Below are 20,379 nucleotides of genomic sequence, written 5' to 3'. Positions count from 1 at the left end.
CTCCCAGGCGTTCAGCAGGATAACAAATCACATGTACCTGCAGCCCAACACTCTGTCCATTATGAAATGCTAAGGATTTGGAGACACAGGCGTATGTAGCTGCATGTTAGAACGCTGGCCTCAAGGGTTTGCAAAGCCAACAAGTCCTGACAGTCTCTGCAAAATGTTCTCCAATTTAGTTCTGAATTAAATACTTGCAATTCATTATAGCGTCTTTCTGCGATTAAGGGAACAGACACCTCCTATCCTGCAAGAACTCTTGTTTACGTAACAATTCTGAAACTAAAACTTAATCTTGCATTAACACATACCCTGTACAAGCATTTAGTTTTTTTATTCTTAAATATCTGCTCACTAAACTTTTCTGATAGACTATTCTCCTGAGGGGGAAACGTGTATGGGGAATAGGGGAATAGCAAACCAATCAGTAACAGTCCGTGCACAATTTTTCGTTCCATCTTAGCAGAGGGAATTGTTCTGCATGACTTAAGTTAAAAGCATACTACTGAAAAAAAGCAAATTATAAGAGGGTTTAGGCTGTAAACAGCTACAGTTAAGTCACACAGCAAAGGTTTTGAAGTCTGCCTTCTCTAAAAACATTACAAAAAGTTGCAAAAGACATAGTTTCTTTCTTAGAAAATATACTTCTACTTGCATAAAAATATGGAAGGGGGGGAGGAGGGAGAAAATACCCTTTTTCAAGATTTAATAGAATTGCTAGATTCAGCTTTAAATAACCGACAGATAGATGATTTCAGTGTTTTCACATAACTTCCACTAACCTTTAAAAAAGGCTTCTTGTTTTGCATAAATTGTAGATAATGATATTCCATATTTCTTATTTTCTACTTGTGAGACACTTTAATCCCTTCCACTAATTAGAAAAATTCTAGAGTGAGCATACCCAGTAACTTAGGATTTGTTTCCACAACAGAACATACCTGCTAATGAGGTTGGTGCTAAAACCCATCAGATAAGCCCATTCTTAGTACTTGCATGTCATGATCCACCGAGTATCATTAGAATCTGAGTACATGAGCCTTACCAATAAAAAAGCTAAAATTTGTGTAGATGCACGTAATAAAAGAGATACTTCTCCAGGACGCTCAGATTGATCCCAGCCACCCAAACCTGTATTGATAAATCTGTTTCCCTCCATACCTACATCAAGAGGTCTCAGAAGAGCACCCACAAGCTCCTGCCATGCACTTGAAATTTTCCATATAATCCCCCTGTGGAAGCTTGAGCTTTAGTGGGCTAAAGCTATGTTTGTGCAGCAATCAGGAGAGCAGGAAAATATTGACACAACTGCAAGAGGAACATGGCTGCCATGCTTTTATCAGTCATTCTGCAATCTCTGCCCTTTCCTGACCTACCAGGCCTTCCCAGCAACCTTTGAACATGCCAACCATCTATTCCAGAGTGTCACCCAACCAAAACAGACATCTCAGCAGCCTCCTGAAATAACACAAAACTGAAGACCTCCTCTTGATGTTGCTTGCTTAGAATCAATAAAGTAAATTTAAGTTAGCCAAACCCATATGGGCAATCAGGAAAGGCTGCGTATTCTATGCTGGTTAATCTCACAAAGCAATTACAGGCATAGGATAACAACCGCATGATTTCCTGCAGCAAAGCCCCAGCCCTCTCAGAGTGCTGCAAGCCTGTGTAGGTCTGCAAAAGTGAATGGCGCTGAGACCTGACAGACCAAAGTGCCAGCTCCTACCGCTTCGCGTACAGCTTTCACACTTAATATTTAAAAAATTATTGGGAGGATGGGAACAAAGGATGGGGCAGCCAGACTCTAATCGACCACAAAAGTAGTTTTCAATGTTTAGTTTTGACTCCAGCCATTTCCCCTTTCTGCAGCTTTCACAATGTAAGAAAAAAGGCAAGCGAGAAAACATAATGATACAACATGGGAAAAGCATCTGATGAGTTACCTGCAGCACTGCTGTTAGTATTTGCTGGGTAGGCCATGTTTGCTCAGTGACACATCCAGAGCTAGGTTGTTAGCCGTCATGCAAATGTCGTGCATCAAGTCCAACCAGACATGCAACCTGAAACAAATGAGAAAAAGGCAGTTAAAAACAAACAGTTTTATAAGTTAAGCACGTTAAGCAGTAGGCATTCTTGAGTGCTTAAAGTCTTATCTTCAGTGCAAACTTCAGCATAGCAGTCACTCAATTTCACTTAACTAGTCCCAGCTATCACACACTGACAGCTCCCAAGGAGGACCAGCTGAAATAACTTTTTGGGGGCTTCTACCTCCAGCTTTTTTGCTGTTTGTTTCTACACAAAAGGTTCCTCCCATTTGCTTACAGTAAGTTCTACACTGTCATGTGATTTACAGGGTTAGAAGGTGCTAGATGAAGAGTGCGTGCACGTGAGCTGCTCCCACATCCATACCAATACAGCTGAATAAGCGTTGGGACTGATGGCCTTTTCTGAGCTCAGATGTCCCCCAAGACAGGTAAGGGCAGAAGATCCCCACCAAAGACACAGCCATGACCTGATCAATCACTTGGGCGAGAGCTGCCCCAGGAAACACTGGCACAGGCAGCTGGCATGGACCCCTGGCCAAGGAAGTGCACAGCAAGACTGGGTCCCAGACACCACTGCCTTTGGTATTTGGATGCTTTGTTTTCAGCCCCGATATGGCAGATCCAACAGGGGCACATAAGCTCTGGCCATGGGTTGCTTTAAGTGGAGCCCATCAGAAGCTCAGGCTGCAGGAGAGGATAACTGTGGCCCTGGCAGGTGGCTGAAGCCAAACAAAAAGCTTTTCTCCGGCCCACTGCAAAGGTAACCTACTTGCTGCACTCATCCTCAGAGCAACAGCATTTAACTCAGCCTGCACTGCTGAGAAGTCTCGTCCTGGCTCCTCTTCAAGCATTCTACAATCCAAACAGCATTACATTTTGTTGACTCAGAAAGGTGGAGCTTAGGTGTATGAAGAACACCGTGCTTCTACGACCCCAGTCTGACTCATGCTGACAGCTCCAGTCACATTTTTCCAATTACATTTGATTTGGCTCTGACAGTACATGCATGGAAGTATTTAAAATCTAAGCAGATTAGCCCAGGAAAAGAAAATCCAGGAAAGACTTAGTGGAAACAATGTGTATTCTGAGTCAAGGATACACCAGTGGACAGAAACTAGTTGCCCCTTATAAGTGACAACACTCCATCACAAAATCCAGTATAGCTTAGATTTCCCCTTCTGGGAACACAGGCACAAATCACTTCAGTTTTAGTACAGTCTTGACATTAATTTTCCAAGAATGCAGAAGGACCTCCATTGCAAGTTCTCCTCCCCAAGCTCTGCTATATATTCTTAAATTAATGATCTCTTGTTGAAAAAATGGCAGGGACATAAATCTGTCAGAAAGACCATACCAACAAAAGGCTACGAACAGAATAAAATAAAAACAAAAGCAGGCATCCAGCATAGCCTATGACGCAAAATGGCCCATCACAAGGTTGCAGACATAATACAGTAAAGTATCTAGCTGGCTATGCTTGCAGCTGGGATCAAAGTTTGAAATCTACGAGCTTTTAGCAAAATATTAACTGCTTCCTTCCAAAGGGAGGAATTCTTAAGTGTTATTCCTGTCTTTGCCACTGTAACCAGGAGATAAAGTGATGCTGTAAGTTCAAAAGACAGCTTTTAGTGAGGCACAGTGAACACCTACTGAAAAACTATCATCTTTTCCTTTCCCCGTCTCAGGATTGGCTGCATGTAGCTGGACACCAGGCACCACCAGCAGCACGCTGAAGAGTAGATGGGGCTGAACTGATTCACACACTCTGGATTTGTTCTGCTTCTCTGTGCTACTCACTGCCACAGTAACAGGCCTCCCTACTTTCACTATACGCTTCTACTGTGTGCGGCTGCAGCATGAGGCCTGCAGCAATGCAAAGCAAACCAGCTTAATCAGGCAGCTTATGTCCTGCCAATCCACCACTTCCTATGAAACTGGAAGCACAGAATGCTCAAGGGAGACTGCATGGAAGCCTGACACAAGGCTTGCATCCACCTGGCCAGAGCCCTGCAGGGTCCCATCTCTGTGGGGGTAGCTCTGTTGACCATGGCTCAGTCGGGTTGCCTTGCTCTCCTCACTGCTTCTTCAGGAAACAGCATTCAGCACTACATGTGCGTTTTGTTTGGGAGGGAGATGGCTTTGGTTTTGGGTTGTTTTTTTAAAGGTGCAATTTCAGAGCTGACTACCTGCTTCAAAAACAGCAGCCACCACCACTGGTGTGTATGAGGAGAATTTTCTGACAATAAGAAGCAAATGCACTTGAGGTCAGAGTTATCAAAATTAATAAGGCACTGCTGAAACCCAAAACAGGGCCTCAGGTCTACATTTTGTTGTGGCTTAAAGAGATATAATTGACCTAGTACAACTCTCTTCGGGGTGCTCTTCTGTTGCTTTCAGAGTTGTGCAGATTTAAGTACCTCTGATAAGTGACAAACTTGCTTTAGTTAAGACAGTGCTGCTTCTGAGCTTAAACAAGGATAAAGAAAATAATTTAGGAGGTAAATTCAGCCCAACAGATACAGAAAAAGGAAAAAGAATTATATGTATATAGTGTCTAACCATTTACTACCTGAAGTAACTGGAAAAATTTTGTTTGTTTTTGTTTGTTTTTTGTTATGAAATGCAACTGCAGTTAACAATCTCCTTATTAAGTAGCTGTCATGGTGTGGAAGAAAAATCTAGCCTAGCTCAGCAGGCTCACAGAGGAAAGGAATTCATGCTGTTTTGAGCTGTAACAACACAGATAACTGAATTTCGTACAACACCATTTTTAGAAAGAAACTCACACCAAAAAAGCTGCACTTTGACAGAAGCCTCCTATGTCAGCAAGGCACAGGACAACACTGGAGGTCAGTTAAAATACACAGAGGAGAAAAACTTAGCCTGCTCTACCACAGCACGTTCTGCAGTACAGACATCTTACAAAAGAAAATTAGAAGTGCTCATATATTCCCTTCCCATCTCTTCAACTTTCTGCCCATGTGTTTTTACATGCTCACCCCATGCCTGCCTGTGAATTCTGTGATTTACAAACCCTAGGGCAAATGCAAAACAAGCACAGACTAGCTATGAAGAGTTCTGCTCAGTGCCGCAGTTGTTTCAAGTGTTTTGAATTAGATATTCAAACTGTCTTCTGCCCTGAGGTTCAATAGCAGCAACCTTACACACACAAAATACTCAGTTTCTACAAACTATCACGACACCCCAGCTTCTTCAGGTTTTTCCAGAAGGGTGATTCCTTAGGCAAAACAATGTCTATGTCCTAATCACAAGGGACAGGAACCTTAGTCCTCCTTTGTATTGCATCTCATCAGGACACCTACACCCATGCTAGTATTTCTGAGCCAGAAATACCTGAGCATACATCAGTCCTGGCATCTGCACAGCAGAGCTGTTGACACAGAGGCACAGACCTTGTAGAAATTACGCGCACCCACTGATGCTAACATGAGATGCTTTAAAAAAAAATCATTTTGGTTAGATCTAAGAGCAGTTGTAGTATGGCATGGTGCCAGCACTTAATAGAAGGGAAAGGTAACTCAGCTCTTAACCCAGAAAAGCAGAAAAAAAACATAAATTCTTTCTGACCACGGGCCACAGTCACATATGGGAAATGGTGATACACAAGCACTTGTTTGTGGGATTCAGCAAGCCGGACCTTGGCTTACCAGGCAGCAGAGCCTTAGTGGGAGTAGGTATGCATATAGCTTTCCTTTTTTCTCATGGCATGCACAGACTGCTAAAATTACATGGACATATCAGTCACTGAATACAAGCTCCAGATCTGCAAATAAACTCAAGCACTATGAGTGAGTACAGCTGGGAAACTAAGATACCGTTACTTAAGATTTGGACCCAGACTGGGATTGCAGTGGGACACAGTGGTGCAGGATCCAAAGGTACTGGCTCCCAGTTGCTCAGGTGGACTCACTCAGACTCCAGAGGGTGGGCTCAGGAGAAAAAACAGCCTATTTAGCAAGTGTAAAGTAGTGGGAAAGGATTTAACAGAGCAAGTCATCCACGAGATAGACCACTTTAAGAACTGTTACTGCTCCATTTTTGCTGTAGGTAGTACCAAACTTCTTCCTGACACTTTCTTCTCACGTGTGGGTCATCCTGGCAGTAGAACTTGTCTAGTTTCATTCGGCAAGACAGATGACATTTGCAAAAAAGAACCAAGACACAAGATGCAAGATCCATCTAAACACATGGATGATAATTTCCCTAACTGAAAGAAGGAATTGGCACTGGAAAATCCTCTTCCTGCTCAGCCAGAGGGCCAAGCACTTTCCAAAGCTGTGCAGCTCTACAGGAAATAGGAACATCTGCAGCCTAATTCACATTCTCAACCAAATATACCAGATGCAATTTAAATGAAGCAAGGACTGAAGCCAGCAGCAGCAAGAGAAGGAATGTGGGGAATTGTGGTTAGGATCTACCCTGGGAGAATGACTCTGTAGATAACTGATACTCCCTTCTCAATCCTACCCCTACTGTGTTTGGGTTCTTTTTATCTGTATGTTTATTAATATAGGTGGCAAAGAAGCAGAGAGGCAAGGCTTGTACGGAAGAAATCATTTTTGTTGTTGTTGCTGTTCTTTATAATTAGATAAACTTAAAAATGAGGTAAGAATGCAGTTACATGAGGATTTTTTTCAGGTCAGATCTAGAGCAGGTATGTGTGGACTAGGAGCAATTCTAAGTTTCACTTTTATGGAGCAATTAACCAGCGTTCACATTCTTTCCAGAGATAATGTCTTTTTAATGTTATTATCCACATCACAAACAAAACTATGCAACTCCATATCCTACTTAAATCTCACTAACTTAATAAAGTAAATCACTAACATGGGCTATTTTGCCTAGGCCACCCTAAAATGCAAAGGTATAATTCCCTGAGATCTGTGTTCCCTGTAGACTCTCTTAGGCAGTAATCTATTGTGATTCAGCCTCCTCCAACAACAGAAATTATTCTTACTAAGTGTGATAGGATAGGCAATTGATTTTGGACTGTACTTAAGCAGGCAATCAAAAAAGATCCAACTCTTAATGTGATATCTGTTTATTTTTTCTCCAAGATCTGCAGAAATATGGGAGCAAAAGAAGCCCTATAATCCTTTCAGGAGGCTAATTATAAGATACAGCTTCAGACTTCATGAATTTACCTGCCTGCCTTCCTCACTCCCTCCACTTAAAGCATTGGCCTTAAAAGGTCTTTGTACAGCAGAGCTCCAGGCAAAAGCTGAGCTCTGTTAAGAAGAGTGATGGCTCAAGCTCTGAGATCTGAGTCAGCAAGCTGAGGGAGAGAACAGTCAGGGCGCTCCTTGTGAGGACACATGCTTTCCTTCTGTCACAAAAACAAAAATCAGACCCAATTCTAAGCTTTGTTGCTTTTGAACAGCAAGTTCCCAGCCAATGCAGTGTCAGGCTCTAGTTCTGAAATTATACTGGAGTTAAACATTGGTCACTCTCATAGGATGTCCTGAACTGTCTTGCCCTCATGCAAGCAGACTTGTGTTATGTTATTTCCACAAGCAGTGAATAAATGAACAGCTTTCAGTATCATCAGAGTCTAAAGGGGTCTTCTTTTGCCCACTTCTACAGAGCTTCTCCTTTACCCTTCCAAGCCACCTACCTACTCCACAGGAGCAGGGTTTTATTGGACTACTTTGGAAATGCCTTGGAACATGGATATATATCCTAAACAACCCAGTGGTTTTCTGAATATCCCCCAGTATTGCTCTGGCACCTTCATTAACAGCAGTGTTAGAACACCAGCTGTTAGCTCTTCGCTTCCCTTCATATGGAGTTATGGGATAACTTGGGATAACTCCATATGAAGGATCTAGAAATCAGCTGTTCTACATAAACCAAGCAACAGGGAAACAATTTCAAAACAGTACCCAGCAGACACAAATATAAGCAGCATCTAGTGGGGATAAACAAATGATCTACCCAGACTTATTTCCAAGAGTAGCAACAGGAGACACTATTTAAAGAGAGTACTCATGCCTGATGATAAGTTAATGGCCATGTTTCTTGTGCTCTCCTAGCACCTAAAATTGATAGATTGGGAATTTCAGAAGGTATTTCCATACTTCATTTCAGTACCCATGTAAGTTGCATGTGAATTTGTCCAGTACCACTCTGGTGCTGTTAATACAAGAAACTCGCTGCCTCATGGGGCAGGAAGCTCTGTGTAAAGAAGTACTTTCTTAGCTGTTTTAAATTGATGTCCTACAAACTTTACTGACACCAAATTCTTGCATCAGAGGACTCCGTGAAGATCACCTCAGATTCCATCTTTTCCAACCTCTCAGTTACTTTACTATCCTCAATTTTCTCTCTCTGCTCACGTGGAAACTCCATCCTCATATCATTTTACTTGTCCTATTTGTACCCTTACTCATAGGCTAATCATGTGGAAGGCCCTCATCATGAACAGCATATTACTAACAAGCAGGCTGCAAGAATAGTCTCATAAAATGGCACAATGTACGTTTGATACTTTTCTTATCACAACCAAGCTTGGCCATGGCACCCAGTAATACATGTGAACAAAAATCTCAATTTTAGTGATTTTTGACAAGGAAGTAAAGAGTTAAAGCAGAATCGCCCTGCAACACAAACAGCTTTACCTCAGCCAGAGAGCAGACACAGCCCCCTAAGTGCACATCAGGTAGGCCTACCTAATGGACTTCAAGTAAGCATGCTTGTTCTCCAAGGTCCGCCAAACCCAGTGCTACCAAGAAGAAGCAGCTCTCACTATGAGGGGCAATAACCATTGGTAAAAGGAAGTCTCTGTATGGATTACGTACACTATAGGTCGCATGCTTTTATCACTTCTCATAAAGACAATACTCAGTCTAGATAGAATTGGGCTAAAATCTTCTTGCTTTTCCCAGTCTGTTGACTTGGTGGCCCACATCTAACATGCAAGAGTATGATCTTGCCTCAGCTGCTGTGAGCCTGAGCACTAGCAGGTATGTTTGGATGATACCCATCACACAGTGCTATCAGGACATCCTTCTGTTCTAGAAGTCATTCCTGACAACATTACAGTCATCACATTATGCGAGCAAAAAGTCTTTCTAAAGACTGCACACTGTTGTAACTCAGAAACCAACTTCTGTTTATATTAGAGCAAAAACATCTCAACAAGAAAGAGAAGAAACATAATCCAGAGTCAAAAAACCAACTTTTTTTATACCTGAAATTCCTAATGCATGATGTAGAAGACAGTCCCTTTAGTTCTGCATATGAATAATGAGTCACATTAAAGCACACAAATTCTGGCCAGTACAATATTGCAATAGGTTGTAATGCTTACTGTGACAGGGAGCCAAGGGATGCAACTGGGCTATCCACTTTTTTTTTTGCGTGTGTGTGGTGAAGTGGGAGACATGAGACTTTCAGGGTTTGAGGCAGTTAGTTCAGTTTGATCATCCTTCTAGAGGGAAACAAAACAACATATAGGTTGAGCAGTGTTTTATTCCACCATGACAAAGATCCAAATACAGCACCAATAACAAAGGAAAAGGTTTCCCAAACCAGTGTTAATCTATGACAGGAATGAATGCACGCTGGGGGCTATGCACACATCAGATGCAATATACTTTCGGCCTCCCAGGTGCTGACAACCCTGGAGCTGCTGTGCCTGGAGCAAGAAGCCACTTTCTCCTCTCCAACTATACAGTAACTACCAGTCACATCTGTCCACTCAGTGGGGCAGGACACAACAGGAATCTTTCCACAATCTTGGCTTAAGCAGTAAAATTGGAATGAAGCACACGCGTACACCCCAATAATTTGAAATGTTTTTGCTTATTTAAAGGATAGATAAAGGTTGAGGTGAACACACTCATCATGGATGTTCATAAACATGAAATGCATTTAAGACAAGCTGCAAGTATTTTAATGCACAAACTCTGCTAAACAGACAGATTTAACTCTTGTATAAAGTGCCCAAATATTTAGTTTTCAGTTACATTTTATGATCAGGGGAACAAACATGAAACACATTGTAGAAATAGACAGCCCACTCATTTTCTGTCCCTTCTTCTCATTTTAGGTCTAAGGTGCTATACATAGAGCAACGATAAATCTGCTATGACAAATGGGTGACGTGACTGCAACCATGATGTGGCAGGACAGCTGCTGACTTATATCCAGCATATCTACCTCCCCACAACTCTTCCTGTGCACTGGGGCCACAAACACACAGCTTCTTCTTGGCCAGGGAACACATCCAAGACGCTCGGCAGGCTGCTTTCCCCAGCCACCCCAATGCAGCATCCCCTGGGAACAGCCAGTGAGTGCATACTTCTTCTTGTCTCCTCCCCTGGCTACAGACCATCTCTCTGAGGCTTTTTCCTTCTCCTTCAAAGCAGCAGCTGGCAGCAAACCAGTGCAGATGCTCATCTCACAGTTTGCATTCACCCCAGGGGCGTACAGGTTGCTCACATTCCTCTTCCAGAGCCATCTCCACATGGCATAGAGCCTGTACACTTCTGCGGCAGAAAGATGGGATTTCACAGCAACAAGAATTTGTGAGCCATCCCACTGCATACAAAATTGCCTCCTATTACTGAGCATGCAGCAAGCCACAGAGCTAACAAACACTTCGGCCTGGAGCTGGAATGTGCTAACTGGAGGCTGCCTGGAATCAGCCACTGTGGAACACAGCGGAGGCAGGACAGAGGGGTATTCTCAAAAGCTTCCTGCTCAACAGTTCACTGAGAAAGACTTAGTTCTGTGCAAGTGTCATGCTGCCTTGAAGGCAGCCAAAAACAAGCTGCCCAGGGAGCACCTTCCCACCAAAGGAGAGGACTGCAAATTGGGACAAGGTTCCTGTCCCTTGGAGGGGCATTCCTCCTTCATCAAACCAAGGATAGAGCAACTTGTTCCTTACGCTTGGGGACTCCGTCATTTAATCTGAGTAATATAGTTCTCATGCTTGGTTTGCTAATGCTTGCATCAACTACCCAGAGCATCTTCTCATCGTCAGGCTCCCTTTCTTTTTCAGACATCTGTACTGTGGCGAATTCTGAGAAGTGCCAGGACTGAGAAAGTGTACTCATCAACTAACTAACACAATAATTTTTCATGTTTGGGAGCCAGATGTTAGAACTTGATTCATTTCTTCTTTCACTTAGGAGGTCTAGCAGAGTTCCTGCTCCTGGTGTGATGCTCGCACATGCTGCCAGAGGGAACTGTGAATAAGAGCTCCTCACACACACGCAGCTCTCCAGATGTTTGGACGTACACAGCACACAGTACTACTGCCACGTGCAGGACCACGGCCTGCAGCACTGAGACTTGTTTTTGCTCATCAGTCTCAAACCAGTACTCTCAGCCTTTATTCCAGTTGTCTGTCAGCCAAAGTGCCATCTCAGCACTGATACGAGCAGGCACTTCATGAACAAGGGCCCATCTATATCTCAGGGCACTGAGGGACATGGTTACTGGGCATGGTGGGGGTGGGCTGATGGTTGGACATGATGTTAGAGGTGTTTTCCAACCTTAACGATTCTGTGGTTCTATGGTTCTGCCAGATGCCATGCTGCAATCAAAACGGTAATTCCCCAAATGACTTATGGATCTTAAAGACCCATTGCTATAACCCTGAGATAGCAGAACAAGTCCAGCACAAACTGAAAGAAAGTGTACCTGCCAGTATACATCCATAAGTAAGTTACCTTTACAATCTCTTAGTCACCATATTAGAATAAAATACAAACAAGAATATTTTCTCTGACCACTAACCAAATTCTGGGAAAAATGCAAGATAAACACTTACTCTTCTAAACAGCAACACAGCAGGACAGTCCACGAAACAATGCATCTTCCATGTGATTTATGTCTTTCTCTGCTAAAGGCCACTCAGAAGTGGAAAACTGTGTCAATGTACCGACTTAATTGGATATCTAAGTAATAAAAGAATGGCTTGCATATTCTGTCATGTTAACTGGAGAGAAAGATAATCCTCTGCACTATTATCTACACTCTCCTCTTCTCACACTATACCAAGGCCCCACCAGAGGGTCTTTCTGTGCTGATATTATTCCCATTCACATGCTGCTTCTTCCCTAAGAAGCTAAGCCACGTTATCCAGGCTCTCCCTTCTCCCAGCACACAAGGATCTCCTATGAACTGCCAGCTGAGATGTAGCCCTGTGATGCCCAGTGAATGAACCAACACAGAGCTAAAAGCAGATCCCTATGACTTCTTGGAAGAACTGCAAGAATTGCGTATACACACACACACGTATATGTACATATACACACACATACACAACTTGTTTATAACCTGTCTCTCCCTCCTTCACCCTCACCCCATGTATAATGAAGAACAGAACAGCTGAATTGTAACAAGGTCTGTCCATCAGGAAGAAAAAGGAAAAAGCTTTTAAGACTTTGGTTCCAGTTTTCTAGATTGATGTGGAACCTAAAGCCCCCTTCTACACCCATTCTAATTTCCTTACAAAGTAGGGTATTTTTAGTGATACAGACAATCTACCCTGATTTTAAGCCTTGATAATTGTTTTTATGAGGAAAGTCCTAACATAGAAGTTTTCTTGCAGAGTTCATTCCATAACATGCTGAAGATCCTTTCCCCTACCTCACTTATTTGGAGGAACTAACTATTTTCAGCATTTCTGTCATCAAGAACACATGCACCTTACCGAGACATAACCAGCCACAATCTCTTAGCTTTCCAAAGCCATGTAACTACCATACTGGGAAATACTGCCTTCTACCCTTTGCTCCTCCTCGCTGCACTAGAATGACTTTTATCTTTTCCCTCATAATACAAGACCAAAACCAAGCACAGAAGTTACAATTGAACTTCTGCTGAAATATTTATTGCTAATTATTAACCCACGTTTTGCCCTTTGTTTCTGACAATGTTTCTGACATCACACTAGTAGCAATGTATTGCCATGAACCAAAACAACGTGCTGATGTTAAGAGCCTGCAGTGATGCTCCAAAGCAGAAAAAGTGCATGCCAGGCAAAAGTTTCCTCAAGTAAACATTTCACTTTCCATTCTCTATTTTTAAATGTTACATTTCTTATATATATGCACTACGTTTCTTTAATTCCCCACTCAAAACAGCTGTTTACTTTGCAGTGAGGCAGGCTGTCACTAAGGCTGAAGCTCCTCCTTCAACTGTTTCTGCTGGGGGGACTCATTGAGAAAAACACACTGATTTTCAAGGGGTACAAAAGTGCAGAGTACAAATTTGTTGCAGTTTACTTCCACCAGTACAGAATTACTGGCACAAAATACTAGCTTGTTAATAGGACAACTTCTCCAATACATGGAAGGATAAAAGCTTCATTCAAGGAGTCAGAAAAATGGAAAGAGAAGGAGAAAAGCTACCAGGCAATGCTAAGGTAAAGTTTGTGGAACAGACACCTTATGTAATGCAATGTTGAAAACAGTGTGCAAATTCTTTAATCAAAGGCTTAAAATAAGTACACCTTATTTATGTAGCTGAATACAATTAAAGCATTAATTTTTGCTATATGCTAATTATTTCACAGCACATCTAGAATGAGGAAAAAATCACAAAAAAGAAGAAAGGTACAGGTGATGTTCATATCCGAGAGTACAAACAGACTGCAGTATGCTTCTTACCTGCTGCCATCACACTGAGTACTGACTGATATTAATATAGGACATTACCAAGAATGAGAAATGCTGACTTAGGTCACACATCAAAATAAAGTTCTACAAGGGTGAAAGGCAGCACTGGTTCCCTTCTAAGTATAGCTAAAATTCATCATACAGCAGCTCAGGCTCACGAGCCTACAGGGACACATGGACAGCAGCTATTTGCATGAGCAACTGTGAAGTAAGGCACGCTCCTTAAAAGCCAACTTCAAAAGAGATAAATGGCACTTACATAGCAAAACTCCTCTGAAAACGTATTCACTGCACTGTCCCCTCTCTCACCAAAACAGTTTGAAACTAGATAGTAAACATGGACTGATTAAAGCTGCTGCTGGGTCAGCCTTAGTGGGCACTGCACAGCTCCCAAGTTGATGTGCTGAGTCACTCCACACTGTGCTCACAGCAAAACAAAGAACTGAAAGATCACTGACTTCACCCTTCATGTCCTGTAGCTGCAGCATAAAACCGGAGTTTTGTATGGATCTCTCTGTTCAACTAAAAAAGCCCTCAAAACTAGTTTTAAGAGAACTGTGGTATTTGCCATCTGTCGCATACCACGTAACAACAGGTGGTGTGGAATTTTTGATTTTTTTTAATTTAAAACAGCTACAACATGGGGAGGATTTAACATGCCACAGAGCATCACGAGGAAGTAATGAGCCACCTGACATCTCAGATACCAGCATACACCCAAGTTTGACAGAAACAGTAGGTAAATGTTAACTTATCAGTGGGCACTATAACTACCAAAAGTAGACTGCAGAATTTCAGAGGTATTTGGCACTTCATTTGTCTGAGGAAGTTCATGAAGGAGCTCCTGTAGCAACAGCAGGACTCAGAGCACTCAGAAATGGCTGATAATTACAACAGGGAATCCCCAGGCAGCACTAGATGGGATTATCCCTCTCAATCACCTACTCTGCTCTCAGGGGCAAGGCCTAAGTATCATAAAAAGCTAACCAAACAATTTTTTTTCAGCTCAATGTTAACAGCAACATTCCTTGTTCCATAACTTGTGGGATTTTTATCTAAGTAAGTAGCTGCCTATGTCACAAGGATTATAAAGATGCATAAATATTTTCAGAGCAGAAGTTGGCAGCAAGTCCTGCCTGACCATCCAAGGTGCCACCTGCCACCGCCTCCCCGCGAGCTCAGCGGGGTGCATGGCTCTTTGTAGCACTTGCAGCATCTACTGCCCTGCTGCGGGCAGGGGGCAGCTCTCCTGGTGCCCAGTGTGCAGTGACCTGCAGCTGCTCTGCTTGTGCCCACTCCTGGCAGAGTATGTTGGAGCTGGGCAGACTTCAGTGCACATCCAAATAAGCACGGCTGCACTTGGGAGGACTATCACATCCCCTGCTGAAGCACTGTGCATGTGGCTGCTATGCCCTAAAACACTACAGACACAAACTGCCAAAAGTGCCAATAAGCAAATGTATGGGAAAGCGAAACCTGAAGAGGCATGACATTCAGGAAAAGCTATTTGCTGGGACAGCAAAAGCAGAGGGAAAAAAAGCTCAAGAAATTCCACTTTGTTTCGTTTGCTGAAAGCAATCAGTAGCGGCAGAAGAAGCTCCAAGAACACTCGGTTCTCCACATGGAGGTGGCTGAGGCCAGGCAGGACAGGATGGCAGAGCTGTTTCCTGTTCTCTCTGGATCCGTCAGCACGTATCCTGCACCTCAGGAGCTGAAAGACTGCAGCAATATGAGTAAATACTGAAGTAGCATTCAAAAGCAATAGTGATAACTCACAAAAAAAACCCTGATTTCTAGGACTTAATATGCATGGAGTGCTTTTCTTTGTAAATATAAATTTAATCTCATTTTTCAGTGTTGACACATGTTCCAAGTTTGTGTTGATTCATGATAGTGAAGGACCACAGCTACTGTCTAAAGACTAACTGATTCTTCCCTGTGAACAGCTTTCAAGGTCTTAGTTGCATTAAAAGTATATATTGCAGACTGAATTTTTAGATAATTAGAAGTTAAACGTTAATCAGTTTGCCTGTTTCTAAAGGAGGGAGAAAATAAAATCAAAGACAACAAGCAGCACAAAGATACTAGGACACTCCTTCAAAAAGATTGTCAGTTTCACCCATTCATCTTGCAGCGCAAAATGGTGTAGAAAAACATGTTTCACAAGCCACTGTGCTCATCTCTGTCATCATCGTTAGAAGGATGACACATTCTTGAGCTCTTTGCTGCATGGTGCTGAGAGGTGCTAAGTCTTACCGATGTGAGCTGCTGCAAAGCTGAGCACCATGCAGAGCTCATCTCAACAAAATCCACAGGCAGCTAACTTCTCTCCACAACACTTAAATCCTGTTTGTGGGCCCCTACGTTTGTTACTCAGCTTCTGGTGTCAAGGCATCTGCTACTGTCTTAGTGGGCATAGCAGCCATTAAAGGCTGATGGGGAACAGACATCAGACTTTTTGAAACACAGCTGGCCATGGGGGATATTGCACTAGCTTGCACTTACTGCATGCATGGGTGGAAATCTGCATTGGTTGGAAGTAGGAGGAATAATTAACAGGAATAAAAGATAACCAAATCTCCCTGTATGTTTCAATTATTTCCTGCAAACTCTCTCACACCAACCTCTAATTCTAGACAAGATTATTTATTAATTGTATTGATTTATTGCCTTTATTTCCTAATCAGTCTATTCTTGACCTTATCAGATCTGCTGATTAAAGGAAGGTTATTTATGCACATTGTGAAGTCTGCCTGCAACAGACTTACACTGGTTGTAACAAATTTCCTTTAGAAAAATTCTGAGTCTGTATATGGGTACAATCAGGCAAATACCTTTGTTCTTGGCTAGATGACAGTTCCTTCCCCTACACCACAGGTGCTCCAGTAGCAGCACAATTCAAAGTAAAACTGGTTGAGGAGATGAATATCAAGCCAAGAGGCATGACATTTTTCGCAGGAACATTTCCTACCCACACACGAAGACTCCTCAGTTGATGAGGAGCAGGAATGATGAGGACCTTATTTGAATTTCAAGAGGTATGAATCCACTGAAGCTGCTACACCATATTTAGAAAGTAATCTTACGAGAGTTGGGCTAGTAATGCTAGATATGCATTCTATAGCTTTACGCTCCCATCAAAAGCCTCTGAGTTTTGGCCCAACCATCTACAAGATATGCTTTCTGTATCTTTTGTGGGAAAATCCATTATACAAGTAAACTTTTCCCCAAAGAGGCATTTATACGTGACTCTATTTGCTTCATCTCTTTTAAGATTAGAGAATATGCAACCTTGGCATTTCCTAAATTCAGATCATTTGATTTTGCAAACATCGGTCTTTCGAGAATAAATGTCCCAAACAAATCCTGCTGTCACCAGAAAAACTTGCTGTCAGGTGCTGCAGTGAGCAGGGTTCTGCAGCAGTGGTGGTGGAGTCTTAGCCCCAAGCTGAGGAAGGCAGCATTTCTAGCTTTAGTCCTTCCTAGGGCAGCTGCAGGAAAACAGCCTACAAGTCTCTCCTGGCTTTAGGGGAAGAGTTTCACAAAAGATGGTAATGGGACATCAACTCATCTCCACCAGCTGGCCCCACTTCCAAGTACTGCTCTCCAGCGCAGACGTTTCTTTCAGCTTAAGTCAGGGAGTTCATGAAAGCTAATGCCAAGCACCACAGTTTCACAGGGTGTCATGGAGAATGTTCACAATAGGCAAGTACAGGATGCAGAACACCTAACTTTCCCATGCATTACCAATAGAAATGTGCAAGCTCTGACGCCAGCAAACTGATAAGCAACTGCTTCAGGAAATTCACAGCAGCACCAAGCCCAGGCTCAGGGCTGCAACCACAGCTCCCATGTATTGGCATGTTTCTCACTGTGTAACAATACTGGAAGTATTTAAACTGCCCCAAAATTGACAGATTGATCAAACTCTTATGTGAGGCCAAAAAATCAGAAAAAAATTGAAGAGCATTTTATTCCCTCTTTCAAACAGGAAGATGTTAGGTTGTTAGTTTGTTGGGGCTTTTTTTCCATTTTTTGAGGGAGTGGGAGGTTGGTTTGGGCTTTTTTTTTTCCTGTTTGCTTTTAATGGGGTGAGGTGTATTTTTCAGCACCACTTTAAAAGGCCTATCCTATCTCCAGCGTAGTAAGACTGATTAAATTGACTTGTAATTATTTCAGAAACGCTTTCCTAGCATTTCCATGAGAAGTTAAAAGTTCAATAGATTTTTAGGAAAACAGACCATATTTATGCTCTGGAAAGTGCTGCCTGTAACAACAAATCCTCAAAGCTGCTTTCTTTAACATTGCTCCTCACTTCTTACACTTGGTCAGCCCTCCTAGCAAAGCATTTAAAGTGCTGACCAACTCATCCAGCTGCTGGTGCCTCTGGTTCTTGCATGATGCAGCAGATTAGACTGAGCCATCCTGGTTCTCAACACTTCCAAAAAGAAGGTGGGGCATGCAGAGAGAGAGAAAATATATTTATATATGACATGCAAACTTGCAATTTGTTCCATGTTTTTTTCTAAAAGAAAGACATTTAGGCCCTGGACAACATCCAAAGAAGGGCAAAGCTGTGAAGGATCTGGAGCACAAGTCTTATGAGGAGCAGCTGAGGGAACTGGGGATGTTTAGTTTCGAGAAGAGGAGGCTCAGGGGAGACCTTATCACTCTCTGTAACTCCCTGAAAAGAGGTTGTGGTGAGGTGGGGATCAGCCTCTTCGCCCGCGTAACAGTGATAGGATGAGAGATAATGGCCTTAAGTTGCACAAGGAGGGGATCAGATTGGTTATTAGGAAACATTTCTTCTCAGAAAGAGTGCTGCTGCACTGGCCCAGGCTGCCCAGGGAACTGGTGGAGTTACCATCCCTGGAGGTGTTCAAGAACCGTACAGATGTAGCACTGAGGAACACGGTTAGTGGGCATGGTGGGGATGGGCTGACGGCTGGGCTGGATGACCACAGGTTTTTCAACCTTCAGCATGTTAGGAATCTATGTTTCTCTGATCAGCCTGTAAAACAAGAGCTCTTCAGCACAGTTTAAAATTGCCAAAGTCAGCATAAAAATTGATGGTAACTAGACAGTAATTCACAGGCTTGAAAACTGGGCCCATGTGAGCCTAACAAGGTTCGACAAAGCCAAGTGCAAGGTGCTGCACTTCTCTTGAGGCAACCCCAGTACAGACAAGGAGAACTCACTGAGAGCAGCCCTGGCAAGAAGGACTTGGGGGTACTGGTGGATGAAAAACATGAGCCAGCAGTGAGCACTTGCAGCTTGGAAGGTTGACAAGTACCCTGGGCCACATCAGGAGATGGGTGGCCATCAGGGAGAGGGATGTGGTTGTCCGCCTCTACACTGCCTTTGTGAGGCCCCATCTGGAGTACTGCATCCAGGTCTGGGGCCCCTAATACAAGAAAAGGTGGAGTTTTTGGAATGGAGTCCTGAGGAGCACCTCTCTTACGAAGACAGGCTGAAGGAGCTGGAGTTCAGTCTGGAGAAGACAAGGCAGCAGGGAAACTTCACTGTGACCTTCCAGTACTTAAAGGGAGCTTATAAACAGGAAGGAAATCAACTTTTTACACAGGGGGTAGTGATAGGACAAGGGAGAACAGTTTTAAACTAAAAGAGGGGAGATTTAGATTAGATGTCAGTGGAATTTTTGCACTGAGAGGGTGGTGAGACACTGGCACGGACTGCCCAGAGAAGCTGTGGATGCCTGAACCCTGGCGGCGATCAAGGCCAGGCTGGATGGGGCCCTGGGCAGCCTGAGCTGGTGGATGGCAACCCTGAAGGGGGAATGGAACTAGATCATCTTTGAGGTCCATTCCAATCCAAGCCATTCTATGATTCTAACGTTATTTACTGTAAAAAAAGTGAATAATTAACACAAAGGTAGAAATGACCAGAAATGTCATTTTTCCAGCACTGTGGCTGCTGCTTCAGAAAACTCTCTGCTCCCCTTCAGTCAGTTTAAACTAGTTCAACCAATAATGAAAATGTCCTAAAAGATCTGTATTACAAGCACCAGGCAGTTTTCTTTGGTGTAAATGAAATTATCCTTCCAGGGGTTTCACTACCACACGAAACCACTCATCAGTGAGACAGCTGCACAACTCAAGCTTCCCTTTCCTGCTGGTTAAAACACATGAGTTTAGCAACTGCTCCTGTCAAAAAAATCCTCCTTTGTTACTCACAGAAATATGTGACTTAAAGCACACTCAGCCCAGTGGTTACTGCATAATGCAAACCAGTTATTACCCAATTTTCCATAACTTTTATATTATAGTATGCATGTATTTCCATTTATCTTTGGTAGACCACAACCTTTTCATCATCACTGCTAGTTTTTTTTTAAGGTCATATATTGGTCTAAATTGGGAGGAGGGGTTGATGTTTTTGTTTGTTTGTTCAGTACCATAGTGTTAAACAAATAGCAGTGATGCTTAATAAGCAGCCCTAGGGAACAAATAGTGTATACTGGTGGAGGAGGTGAAAAAAGAATGGAGAAGGGTAGTTTTCTGCTTAAAAAGCAGATCAGAAAGAGTAGTCCCACCAGCTATTTATACCTTTTCCAATACAAGACGGGCATAGAAATCAGTCAAAAGAAGAGGTGAAAAATCAAAACATTCTACTTTCACTTTTTTTTTTTTTTTTTTAAAAAAAGCTTGCTGTGGAGTTTATGG

General features: G+C 42.8%; 1 protein-coding gene across 7 annotated transcripts in view; it reads right to left on the bottom strand.

Moving 5' to 3' along the window:
• KANK1 (KN motif and ankyrin repeat domains 1) overlaps positions 1–20,379 on the bottom strand; it is a 122,221-nt gene that overhangs the window by 47,116 nt on the left and 54,726 nt on the right. For 6 of the 7 annotated variants that reach the window (XM_021379650.1, XM_021379647.1, XM_021379655.1 and 3 more), the window contains one exon: positions 1,944–2,060. In XM_021379650.1, coding sequence (XP_021235325.1) covers positions 1,944–1,980 — 37 coding nt within the window. In that variant the 5' untranslated portion in view covers positions 1,981–2,060. Of the gene's footprint in view, positions 1–1,943; positions 2,061–9,375; positions 9,496–20,379 lie in introns of all 7 variants that reach the window. The other variant, XM_021379652.1, reaches the window with a different exon arrangement.

Source organism: Numida meleagris, chromosome Z (assembly GCF_002078875.1).
Source record: "Numida meleagris isolate 19003 breed g44 Domestic line chromosome Z, NumMel1.0, whole genome shotgun sequence".
In the NCBI taxonomy this organism is placed as follows: domain Eukaryota; kingdom Metazoa; phylum Chordata; class Aves; order Galliformes; family Numididae; genus Numida; species Numida meleagris.
Note: the sequence above shows the minus strand (reverse complement) of the source record. Positions and strands in the feature narration are given on the sequence as shown.